Source organism: Lytechinus variegatus, chromosome 12 (assembly GCF_018143015.1).
Source record: "Lytechinus variegatus isolate NC3 chromosome 12, Lvar_3.0, whole genome shotgun sequence".
NCBI lineage: Eukaryota > Metazoa > Echinodermata > Echinoidea > Temnopleuroida > Toxopneustidae > Lytechinus > Lytechinus variegatus.
Genome location: NC_054751.1, coordinates 10682019 through 10693482, shown reverse-complemented (window position 1 = coordinate 10693482; position 11464 = coordinate 10682019). Strand labels below are relative to the sequence as shown.

General features: G+C 37.3%; 1 protein-coding gene across 2 annotated transcripts; it reads right to left on the bottom strand.

The window, feature by feature from the left end:
* Window positions 1-1298: 1298 nt before the first annotated feature.
* LOC121425622 (serum amyloid A-5 protein-like) lies at window positions 1299-7457 on the bottom strand. 2 transcript variants are annotated; one of them, XM_041621746.1, is made up of 4 exons: window positions 7357-7457; window positions 6176-6339; window positions 3433-3543; window positions 1299-1816 (listed from the first exon to the last, which is right to left on the bottom strand). In XM_041621746.1, the coding sequence occupies exons 2-4, from the start codon at window positions 6307-6309 to the stop codon at window positions 1675-1677; spliced, it is 387 nt and encodes a 128-aa protein (XP_041477680.1). In that variant the 5' UTR covers window positions 6310-6339; window positions 7357-7457; the 3' UTR covers window positions 1299-1674. The 2 variants fall into 2 exon arrangements, with proteins under 2 accessions (XP_041477680.1, XP_041477681.1); XM_041621747.1 differs by having other exon boundaries at window positions 6176-6336; window positions 7357-7435.
* Between the last annotated feature and the right edge of the window lie 4007 nt (window positions 7458-11464).

Genomic DNA, 11464 nt, shown 5'->3' with positions numbered 1-11464 from the left:
TTACCAGGCAGTGCACGCCGACCCGATCGTTCCCGGCCCCGATCGAGGGACCGCTCAGCCAGTCAACCCCCGCCCACGGGAAACTAGCGAGCCCGCCAATTTTGGTCTTATTTGCATATTGCCGACCCACGGCGTATTTGCATATACCCCCGGCTTATTTGCATAACTCCTGACCAATCACACAACGGATCAGTGCCCACCTATTGTTCTCGCGTTTGTGCGTACGGTCTTGGAGGTTAGTATAAATACAGTACGATATCGGACAATCCGTGTCACTTGATAAAGAGTTGCAGTGGCACTCGAAAGCTCGTGAACTTGTAAGCTAGTGAACACTTTTTGCGAGAGTGATCACGAATTTCCTAGAAAGCCAGTGAACACTTTTTGCGAGAGTGATCACGAATTTCCTTGTTGACCATAGTAGATTGCGAGACAAATGAATACCCTCTAGCGATTATTTCAATCCGCAATAATGAACCTATTTAGTATCATTTCAAAAGTGTTACGTTTTTTTGAGACACACGGTATAGTAAGTCCCTGATTGTCAAATGTGCGTATGTGCGTGGGTGGGATGGGTGTGTGTGTATAGCATTATATAATATTATGATAATGAATATAATTGGGTTGGTAATATTAGTTAGCTATAGCAAAAATGATTTAGGATTTAAGTCCTGTTTAAACCACTAGCTTGGGCAGATTATTATTCCATATAGAAGAATATACATCGATTCCTGAGTTTCATCCAACATGCCCATACACTAAAAAAAAGGTTTACCAAATATTGTTTAAAATGGGAACATGCATGTTGGTTGGGTAAAAAGATACCAAATATTTGTAAATTTTACGCAATGTTGCATTGAAAATCACCCTTTACACATCCATTTAGCCGATCTGGGGTAAACAAAATACCCAGCGAACATGCATGTTCCCTTTCTACCCAATTTCACTCAGTGTTTTGAGAGTGATATAGGAACCTTTACCAAACATTTGCGCTTCTTGATTCATGTAACAAGTTCTTCAAAAAATGCATACCAACGGAAATCATTTAGGTTCAGACATCATCGTTTCTTTAATAACCATCGTCCTTTTCCTTCTTTCTCTTTCTTCTTCTGTCCCACTTTCTCTTCCTATTTTCTATCTTTGTCTCCTTTTTTATCATTTTTTCTTTCCAATTTTCTGTCACTGTGACTCTTTCTTCTTTTTCTCCTCTCTCTCAATCTCCCTCTGCCCTTCTCCCTCTCTCTGTTTGCCTCCTTAGATGTAACGAACTATTCAACATGACACTGCAGGTGCATAATTAAGGGGACAAATATATCTTATTTTAATTTCATTCTAGACCAGCTTTCTACAAAACATAAATTAACATACGTTACGAGCATTCATTATGTTTTCTTGTGGATTCGTTATTAATTAATTAAAGCTATTGACCATTTTTTTAATGAACTAAATAAAAAAAACCTTCATTACAGAGAATAAGATGCCCTTCAAACGAAAACAGAGTGTGTATTTGAAAATCTCAAATATGTAGGGTATGCTAATGTTAAACAAAAGTTATAGTTATTGCGAGTTGAGCAAGGATCGATGAACTACGAGCGATTTGAATCGCTGCATGCCGGTACAGGGGTGTCGGCTCGCAGATGTATCAACTCTTCTTCAGTTTATTTGAAGCCATGCAGGTTAGTATCGATCAGGGAGTCCTGCTGGACGATATACGTTGGGGTCTCCACCGCTGCGCCCCCATTGGTTAGCCGCCTGATCAGCTGCAGTATCCTGGGGTCCTTGACCGCTGAGGCCAGATTGATAATTTTCACGTGCATTGCTGTGTTATGATAATAAAATAATGGTAATTAAACACATGAAAATTTCTTAAGATAAATCAAAGCCGTTCCAGTTAAAGGGATGGTCCAGGCTGGAAATATTTATATCTCAATAACTAGAATAAAATTTAAGTAGAGAAAAATGCTGAAAATTTGATCAAAATTGGATAACAAACATACAAAGTTATTGATTTTTAAAGATTTGCATTGTTCCATGCAGTGAAACAGTTCTAGACATGTCTTTATGAATAAACATTAGGTGGGCTGATGATGTCATATCCCCACTTGTTCTTATGTATTTTACTATATTAAATTAGGTTTATTCAAAACAAATTCTAAAAACTAAAACTATTGGATTGACAACTGATTAAGTACATTACACATTTATTGCCGCAACTTATTTCATCACAATGGAGAGATATCATTCACACAAGTCATGTATGAAAAAATGAAAAGTTCATAATTTCATAAGAAAAAGGAAAGTGGGGGATGTGACATCATCAGCCTACCTAATGAATATTTATGACGATATGCATATAACTGTTTTCACAAAATATTGATAGACTTTATGAAATTCAATAATTTCGTTACTTTTTATCCAATTTTGATGAAATTTTCAGCATTTTGCTCTGTGAATTTTACTATATTTACTTAGATATAAATATTTTAGCCCGGACCATCCCTTTAACACTGACTCCATAGGAGACTCTGTCAAACCAACGTCGTATCATGATAGATGTAGATGAGTTACAGAAACTGAACTTCGTGAAATCATGGCATCTATAAGCTGAGAAGGGATAATTGATTTTCAACATGACAGATAAAGTCATGGAGCGGTGTATTATAATTATTGCTTGGAAAAGACCCGACAACTGTTTGAAATACCACGCTTCACTTTTTTAATTACACATAATAATATAGCATTTATAAGGCGCCGATCTATCTAGTTGCCTATTCAGTGGCGCACTATATATTACCCCCGGCTGTAGCTCCAGCTGCTAATAAAGGCGCGTGGTGCATTCAATGAACTAATCCTGCCGATACCCATTCACCTCACCTGGGTCGAGTGCAGCACAATGTGGATAAATTTCTTGCTGAAGGAAAACACGCCGTGGCTAGGATTCGAACCCACGAACCTCTGTTTGAAAGGCGAGAGTCAGAACCACTATAGACCACGACGCGCCCACATCAATAATTACATACTTTCTTCAAGAATCCTTTGGCACATAATTGGTGGTCAATTTATTGAATTCTATGGGAACTCATTTTAACTGGCATTTATCTTTAAACCACAATGCAATTATTGGTTTCAAAGAAAGATGTAACTGATTATGACCCAAATGTAGTCCAAAATATGCACTATTTATAAAATATTGATGGGTCCTATATAGCTTTCAAGAGATAGAGGTTGTTCCACATATAGATTGTATTCTAATATCTCTAAGGACTATAGTATGGTATTTATCGTCACTGCCTAAAGTGATCAGAGAGCATTGTCTTAATGCAATGCCGAAGTTCAGTCCCCATTTTTCAGTTAATGCAATAATGAAGTTTTTTTGACGGAGCGCCCACAACCCACTCTACTTAACCGCCTACTCGTAATTTCGCAGTCCCCTACCTGATGACGCGAGCTGCCCAAGCTCCTCCGGGTCCTCGCTGTGCGGCATCGTAGTTTCCTCGTGCATGGAAGTACTTGTCTGAATTCCTCCAGTTGGCTTCACGCATGTCACTGTTAATAAAAAAGAAAAAAAAAACAAGCCAGTAATTTTGCTGTTTCTTACACTGTCAATTGTATTAGTATCTTGTTTTCTTTTAAAATGATAGACCTATCTTTTTTCTGTTAAAAGGTTGTGAAGACAAGCTTTGAAGTTGAGTTTTAAGAAAAAATCAGATACATACGAAAGTAAAACCAGAACTAATATGTTTTCCAGCAATGAACTATCTAGGCAATTCACATTATGGGGATCAGAGGATGCGATTTCGTCAAAAAGAGCAAATTCGATAAACCCGACTGTGGTATGCACTGCTATATTGAAATGCATTCTCGCATCACAACACGCTCTATTTCTATATATTTCTATAAATTTGAAGGTAACACTGTTTTTCTGCCTCCTTCATTTTTGTGGGGCCAATCATGCAAGGGCCCGGATCAAGGGTCACACAAAATTTGTGGGTGTGCACGTGCTCCCAGCCCCCCCCCCCCCGGCCTGTAGCTACACCCCTTGCCTGCATGTGTAAGAGCGGCACAATCTCATAGGAGCCTTTGTACTGTGCGTCAATCACAATGCATGCGAGTAAAACGGAATAAATCGATATAAAAAAATGCCTGAAGGTCAAAGGTCAACCCTCAAACTGCGCCAGTTTAGGAATTAAAAATAATATATCCCTTACATAGCGCAGGGGATAATTGCATATGCGCTTGATCATTATTACCCCGGATGTTGCTGAGCCGTCATTTATAAGCGCTGAAGCATTCAAGGAATAAATCCTATACCGGGTACCCATTCACCTCACCTGGGTCGAGTGCAGCACAATGTGGGTAAATTTCTTGCTGAGGGAAAACACAATGCCTGGGATTCGAACCCACGTCCCACTGATTGAAAGACGGAGTCGTAACCACTGAACCACGACGCCCCCATTGACAGTGTAGCGAATTGTCACTAACTATTCCCTGGGTATTTATAAAGGAGTTATAGCAAAAATGTCACATCCAAGGTATCACGAAGCCTGCTATCCGCCGTCTAGCAAGAAGAGGTGGAGTCAAAAGAATCTCTGGTCTCATCTACGAAGAGACACGCGGTGTACTGAATGTGACAACATTTTTTTATCAATACAACACAACTGTGGAGTATATTAATACAACTTGGAAAGAGAATCTCCATATTTACACTGATGGTTCTAGAGACCCGGCGCACGGCAATGCCTCTGCTTGTTTTTACGTGCCTGCTATGCGGGTAATCGAAAGTAAAAGAATGCAAAATTTTACATCATCGTATAGATCGGAATTGGTCGCCATAGTCTTGGCACTGCAGTGGTTGGAAAATTTGAACGTTTATAATAAAGTGGTAATTTTTACCGATTCTTTGAGTGCTATTGAAGCGGTGAAGGAAAACAATGAGGATAATTTCGTTAGAGAAATCATAATTACCGCTACTTGTCTAAAATATAAAGGTATATTAATTTGCATTGAGTGGATTCCATCTCACTGTGGAGTTAGTGGAAACGAAACGGCTGCCTTTGCAAAGTCAGCCCTAAAACAAGAAATAGAGATTAATAATGGTTTGAATATCCAAGAAACAAAAAAGATTGTAAGAGTTCTTCCAAGAAAGGAATGGCAGAAGAGATGGGACAAGTCAACTTCAGAATTAAAAAAATACCAGAAAGCTGTCTCCGAAAAAACTCCCTTTGATTATCTCTGCACAGATAAAAGAGGTGAAAAAATGATCCACAGATTACGTTTGGGAGGTTTGGGTTTAAATGACTTCCTTTTTAAGAAGGGAAGACACACGACTGGATTGTGTGAATTTTGTAATGAAAGAGAAACGATATACCATTTCTTATATGTTTGCCCTAAATTTATTATTCAACGAGCCCTATTACTTGCTGAATTAAATGTTAACAATATCCCTGATGCGGAACGTAAAGTGGAGAATCTCACACTTAAGACACAAAGTGCTCTAATCAGATATTTCAAAAGGACTCATAGATTTCAAATTGGCTGCCCGGATGGCAACCATCTTAACAGGGTGTAGTCAAGAGTAAAGAGAACTTAACTTTAGCAAATTATTACTTTCGTGACCAGAATACCTTGCTGAGCAAAGTGTTTATAATTATTCATATTTTTCGGGGGTAATTCTTTATGATGTTTTCACCGAATTAATCTATGTGTGCACCTTTATTGTCACTTTCACTTTATCACATGGCCCTTAAATGTCAGTATTTACTCTACTATAAATGTTTTCGCTTTAAAAAAAAAGTAATGTTGATATGGTTCCGATCGATTTGACATAAATTTGCACCTGCGGAATTTAAATCAAGTTCCACGAGGTATTGGATAGAGCGCCCCCTGCTTACGTTTGAGAGACATAGGGAATACAATTTTTTGTACTCCTGAGACGCCCTCGAAATGCACCTCGAGCGGGCTTGTCAGGATAACGTACTAATACAGGGCAGGAGAGGTGGTCTTGCACAATTTCCTGGGAACTTTTCTTTCCTTTCTTTCTTTTACTTTTCAAACTGACATAATTTGAACAAAGAAATTATAATATTTTGGAAAAAAAAGAAAAGCATATTTATAAGGCAACAATAGTCAAAACTGACTAGTTTGCCTATTCAAAATAACAACAACAACAACAACTTACTTGTAAGCTCGGTGCATATCCTGAGCTCCCTGGAAGGCTTCCCTTGTGCGGTCCCACCAGTTCGGCCAGGCTCTAGATGGCGCCACCAGGAGGCCTAACATCAGGAAGGCAACCACAATCGTCGATGCATTCATCTTTGATCGTTCCGGGAATAGTAGGCACTGCTGGAAAAAATACAAAACAGCAAACAATGGAAAATTAGCTTCCAACACAAAATAACCCTGGGATTAATTTAAAAAGGCCCTATACTAACGATGCACTGACATCAAGCTAGGTTAATTTTAGATCCCGGGGGGGGGGCCACTTCCATTCACGAGTGGATACCATGCGCGACCATGGGGTCTCGAAAAGCACCCTAAACACGTAATTTCCATATTCTGAAAATGCACCCCTTAACAAGTATTGGCGTGTGAAACCCTACCCTTAACAAGTATTGGAAACAAAACGATATACTCTTGGCAAATATTCCCTAAAATGAAGCCCTAAACAAATACATGAATGTCTTATTGTTACGGGTCCTTCGGTCGTCGGCTTTACCTTATTTGGTTTAGTACGACCCCATCTTCTACACCTCGCGCAAATCGGACTCAAAACACGAAGTGCTGGGGCAAAAAGGACATCCTTTATAAAACATTTGAATTTTGTTTTATCATCCCCGCAAATTCGACCCTAAACACGTAATTTTCCTAGCGAAATAGATACCCTTTTATCATTATTTTTGTGTTTTTGACACCCTTATCACGTTACGTACGTAACGTGCCCAATCGTGAAAAAGACATCCTTTTTACGTGTTTTTTTGGTCGCGCATGGTATCCACTCGTCAATGTAAGTGGCCCCTCCGGGTTTTAGATTCACTGCAAAATTCCTGTCCAAGCTACTCTACGTAGGACTATTTCTAATTTCTTTCGAAAACCCTGCACTTGGCACAATTACCTCACAATTACATGATTACATTGGCGCTCAGCAATTTTTGACTGTATTCAACCCGATCTACAGACTGACCAAGGCAGAAAATTGTTTTACATAATGGACAATTTCTTTTGTTCTGGCAAAGTTATAATGTTGTTCGTCGAGAAGTATAAAATACCTCCATGAGTATACAGACCTTGATGAACGACAAATCTTCTAGAACATCGATCGCATTTTAACGAATAAACAATAATGAACAGATTGAGTCTTACCTATAATAATCAGCATGTGAAGTAAATCTGATGTTGGCTGAAGTCTGCAACAAAACGGCCGAAAGATCGTTATTTTATTGACTTTTTGCCGGAAACCAGACTTGAATATGTATTTTCAGGGCATATCCCCTCCTATAGTCTGTTGTCCGGACACAAGATAAACTGATAAAACCGTTCCAAACAGATTACATGCATGGAATACAGTGAACTTTGTTTTATCCGGATTGTTCTCCGTTGGACAAGGGCATGAAGTATATGGAGTTACATTTATGTTTGTTCTGTCTAATTTCCGATTTGCATCAGATGATCCGGTACGTGGTTTCTTTTCATTGTCCTATTGACTTTCTCCTGGAAATCAATCTTGAAGTGGTATTTTCTGGGCCTGTCCCCTACAAAAAAAATCTACATAAAATCATACATAAAGTAGAGCGTTGTGGCACACCAGTGGATTAGTCTTGTGACTTTGAAACAGAGGGTCATGGGTTCGAATCCCAGCCATGAACCCATGGCGTTATTTCCTTCGGCAAGAAATTCATCCACAATATAATGCTGCACTCAACCCAGATGAGTATTCCTTAATTTCGCGCTATAAGAGCTAGCTGCCTTGCTAAAGCCAAGGTAATAATATCCAAGTCCTTTAATTGGAAGCTCATAGAGACGTTATGTCAAAATGTGATATGCGCTATATACAACAACACCAACTGCGTTATTATTATTATCATTACTATTATTATCATTATTATTGTTATTATTATTATTATTATTACTGTTATTATTATTATTATTTAATTTAATTTGATATTATTTGATTTATTTATTTCCACATTCCAATAACAAAAGCATAATACAAGTGTAAATCATTTTTTTCTTTGCATAACATAATAAGCAAATGATATAATTAATAACATATATGCATATGCACAATCTAATTGAAATATATTTATACCTGATATTTTTTTTAATTGTTAAAATGAATAGCAGAGAAAAATATATATGTATCAACATATAATACATTTTGAAATGTGGGAAACCTTCTTCTTCAGCTTTTTTTTTTATTTTAAGGTTAAGCAATATTTATATTGCGAAAACATATAATAATCAAATGCGTCATCATGAATGTTGAGGAGAACAGTATATAGGCCCTATATTTGCCAATGATGTCATGTCCCCCTTTTCCCTTTTCTTATGTTATTTCTTATGTTATTATGAAATTGTAATTGTTTCATATTTTCATAACTGCGTGTATGATATCGAAACAAAAAAATGCAGCACTGATTATCTATTCTGGGATGACAAAATAAAAAATCTATAATTTCATGTAATGCAAATACGAAAGAATTAAGTGGGGATATCAAATCATCAGCTTGCTAATCATGCAGACATAGGTTGTAAAAGTATTTCACCCAAATATTGCATATAACAGGGGCTGCGGAACCGGGAGGGGGGCTGGTGGGCTTCTAAAATCGTGTACAAAAACATAGAAATTGCTATCTGATTGTGTTTTTTTCTGCATGGTCAGCCCTCGGCTCAGCCCCCACTTTCAAAACCATTCCGCGACCCTTGTATTATAACGTAATAACTTTGTCATACCTTGTCCGGGTGATGATAATTTTTTTCAGTGATTTGTTTGTCTGCTTTTATTTCACACTTTCGTTGTTATATTAACTTTCAACCGGAACTCATCATTTACTTGGTATTTTAAGGGCCTGTCCCCTAAAATGTCTGCATGTCGTCCGGATACTACATGAGCTGATCATGCTGATAACAACCTTCCGAAAGGCATGACACCGAATCTAACATCCGATTATTGTTTTCAATGACTGTAATATGGCATGTACGTTACATATCTTTTCTTTTTTTCATTTCCAGTTTGGTTCATGGTAAGATTCGGTGGTTTCTTTTCTCATTCCTTGGCATGATTTTTTTTAATGTGTATATAGTTCTGCTTCCCCTTTTGTTTTCCTCGTGCATGCATTATGTTTAGGACCTATCTCATTTCGACGGTGCATAAAAGCAAAATTGTTTTAACAACAAATGTATTGTATAATCATTTAGCAGAAGTTACACAGGTTGGGAATATTGCTTCATCACTTATGAATAACATATTTTTCATCCTTTGCTCATTACACACTTGCCTTGTATGGTTGAAACTTTTATGCGGATTGAAGGTTAACAAAACAATAATCCAAAGTCGGAAACAATATTACGCAGCCTCAAATTCCATTAAAATTTGAGCTTACGCTAGTGACCTCTTCCAAGAAGATGATGCACAGGCCCTAAGTTTCAGATTTGACTTCTATATAAACTATTTGAAAAGTGATTTTGTTTTTGCCATGTTAACAATTATGTCAAAACCTGACACGAGATTAAAAAAAATCAAGCAGTTATCTCATACATAGAAATTACATTTTGACCTTACACAGAACTGTAGTTTCATGTTTTTACCTTATAACATGGTCATTAAAAATTTTCTTATTGGTTGTTGGAGTTATACTTATAATTTTCCGTATTCATGTATAGGCCTACTTTCATTTTTCTGTCAATTATTTGAGTTGTTCTTTTTCTTGAAATGAAATAGGCCTATATACTTGTAAACTTGAAACTTGTGTGTTAGAATGTTTGGTATTTTAATAGTAAAATTGGACTCCAATATTGTGGCCTAGAAGGTAATTTAGTGCTCTAAAATGCGATTTTCGCATGTCAATTTCTTTAAAAATTCCCTACCGTGGGAGGGGGCTACCCCCTCCACCATCCCCGCTCGGTCGCTTCGCTCCTTCACCGAGAATCAGACTCCACCCATCACAAGAAATCGACACATATGACCAACACTGCAGTGAGTACATTAGACATTTACAATGTAACAAATAGGATGTGTATAAAAAAAAACGGAAACTATAAAGACAAAAGACTCACAGATTAAAAGTTCACTAGAGGTAAGTGGTCTTGTTGATCAAAGTTTTTTTTATTAAGGTCAGAACCTGCATACTAGTACAGCGGTGCTCAAGAGTTAGTGAACCCCTCCAGAAAATAAATATATTTAAAGTGTTTAAGTTCCGCCATGTTTTAGGTAATAAGTTGTTAAGTCAGGTGATAAAATATTACATTCATCAGTTTATGAAAGTTGTTTTTCCGCATGGGTTCGCTGGACATTGTAGCGTTGTTGTCTACACTCAACACTCAGCATGAAAGAGTACATTTTGATGTGGGGCTCACTCACTTTTGAGCACAACTGTTAAATCTGTGCATGTATACCGTACATTAAAAAATGAACTAAAATAAAGAAATCAGAAATGATTTATTTTATCCTACCTCACTTAATATACAGTGTGTAGCAAAAATAGTCACTCATGACTTATTGCCAAATAAAAACAAGGAAGATTTTTTTTTAAATTGCGGTGAAGCGTAAGTTGACATTTTTTAATGTGTTTTATTGAATCAATATAATAAAAAAAATATATATCAGAGATTTTAAACAACAAAAATAAAACATGACAACGCAATGTATATGAAAAAGCAGCTTATATCCATGTACAGATATACGAATACATATTACAACCTAATGACAGTCATCTTGTAAACTTCTATACGTTGAAAACGTAACATGATAATAAATTAAAAATTGACATTTTTTGATAAATCGACTTGAAAATTAAACTTGAAGCATTGATGATTCCATTCCTTTCTTTTTCTTTCTCTCTGTCTTTGTTTGTATTTTTCCAGAAGGGAAGGGGGGGGGGGTACTCCATCCCTTGGTCCGTTCCTGAGTAGGCCTACGTACCGGCCCCATACACCGTCCACCCCCTCCTCTAAGGGGATCGAGGACAGGGATTATAGACGTGAAGGAGGGAAGATCCGCCTATCGAGAAGGGGCGGGGGCCGTGGCGTTATTATAGGTCAGATCCGTCCGGTCAGCCCCTTGCAACTTCAGCTATATCCGACTCCAATTAGTATAGCTGCCAATCAATCTAATGATTATCAGTCTTTCGAGCTTTCGTTGGTTATTCCCGTAATTATAAATTAATTGTGATTTTTTTTTACTTATCTTGTTGATTAAGTTTTTAAGTATTTTAATGCGAAGTTGAGTATATACATATAGAAATTGCGCAAT

Excerpts from the sequence above, each read along its gene's own strand:
- LOC121425622 (XM_041621746.1), bottom strand. The coding sequence starts at position 6,309 with ATGAATGCATCGACGATTGTGGTTGCCTTCCTGATGTTAGGCCTCCTG. Across the intron at positions 3,544-6,175 it reads GATATGCACCGAGCTTACAA|TGACATGCGTGAAGCCAACT; the intron begins GTAAGTTGTTGT and ends TTTTATTAACAG. Across the intron at positions 1,817-3,432 it reads TGGGCAGCTCGCGTCATCAG|CAATGCACGTGAAAATTATC; the intron begins GTAGGGGACTGC and ends ATCATAACACAG.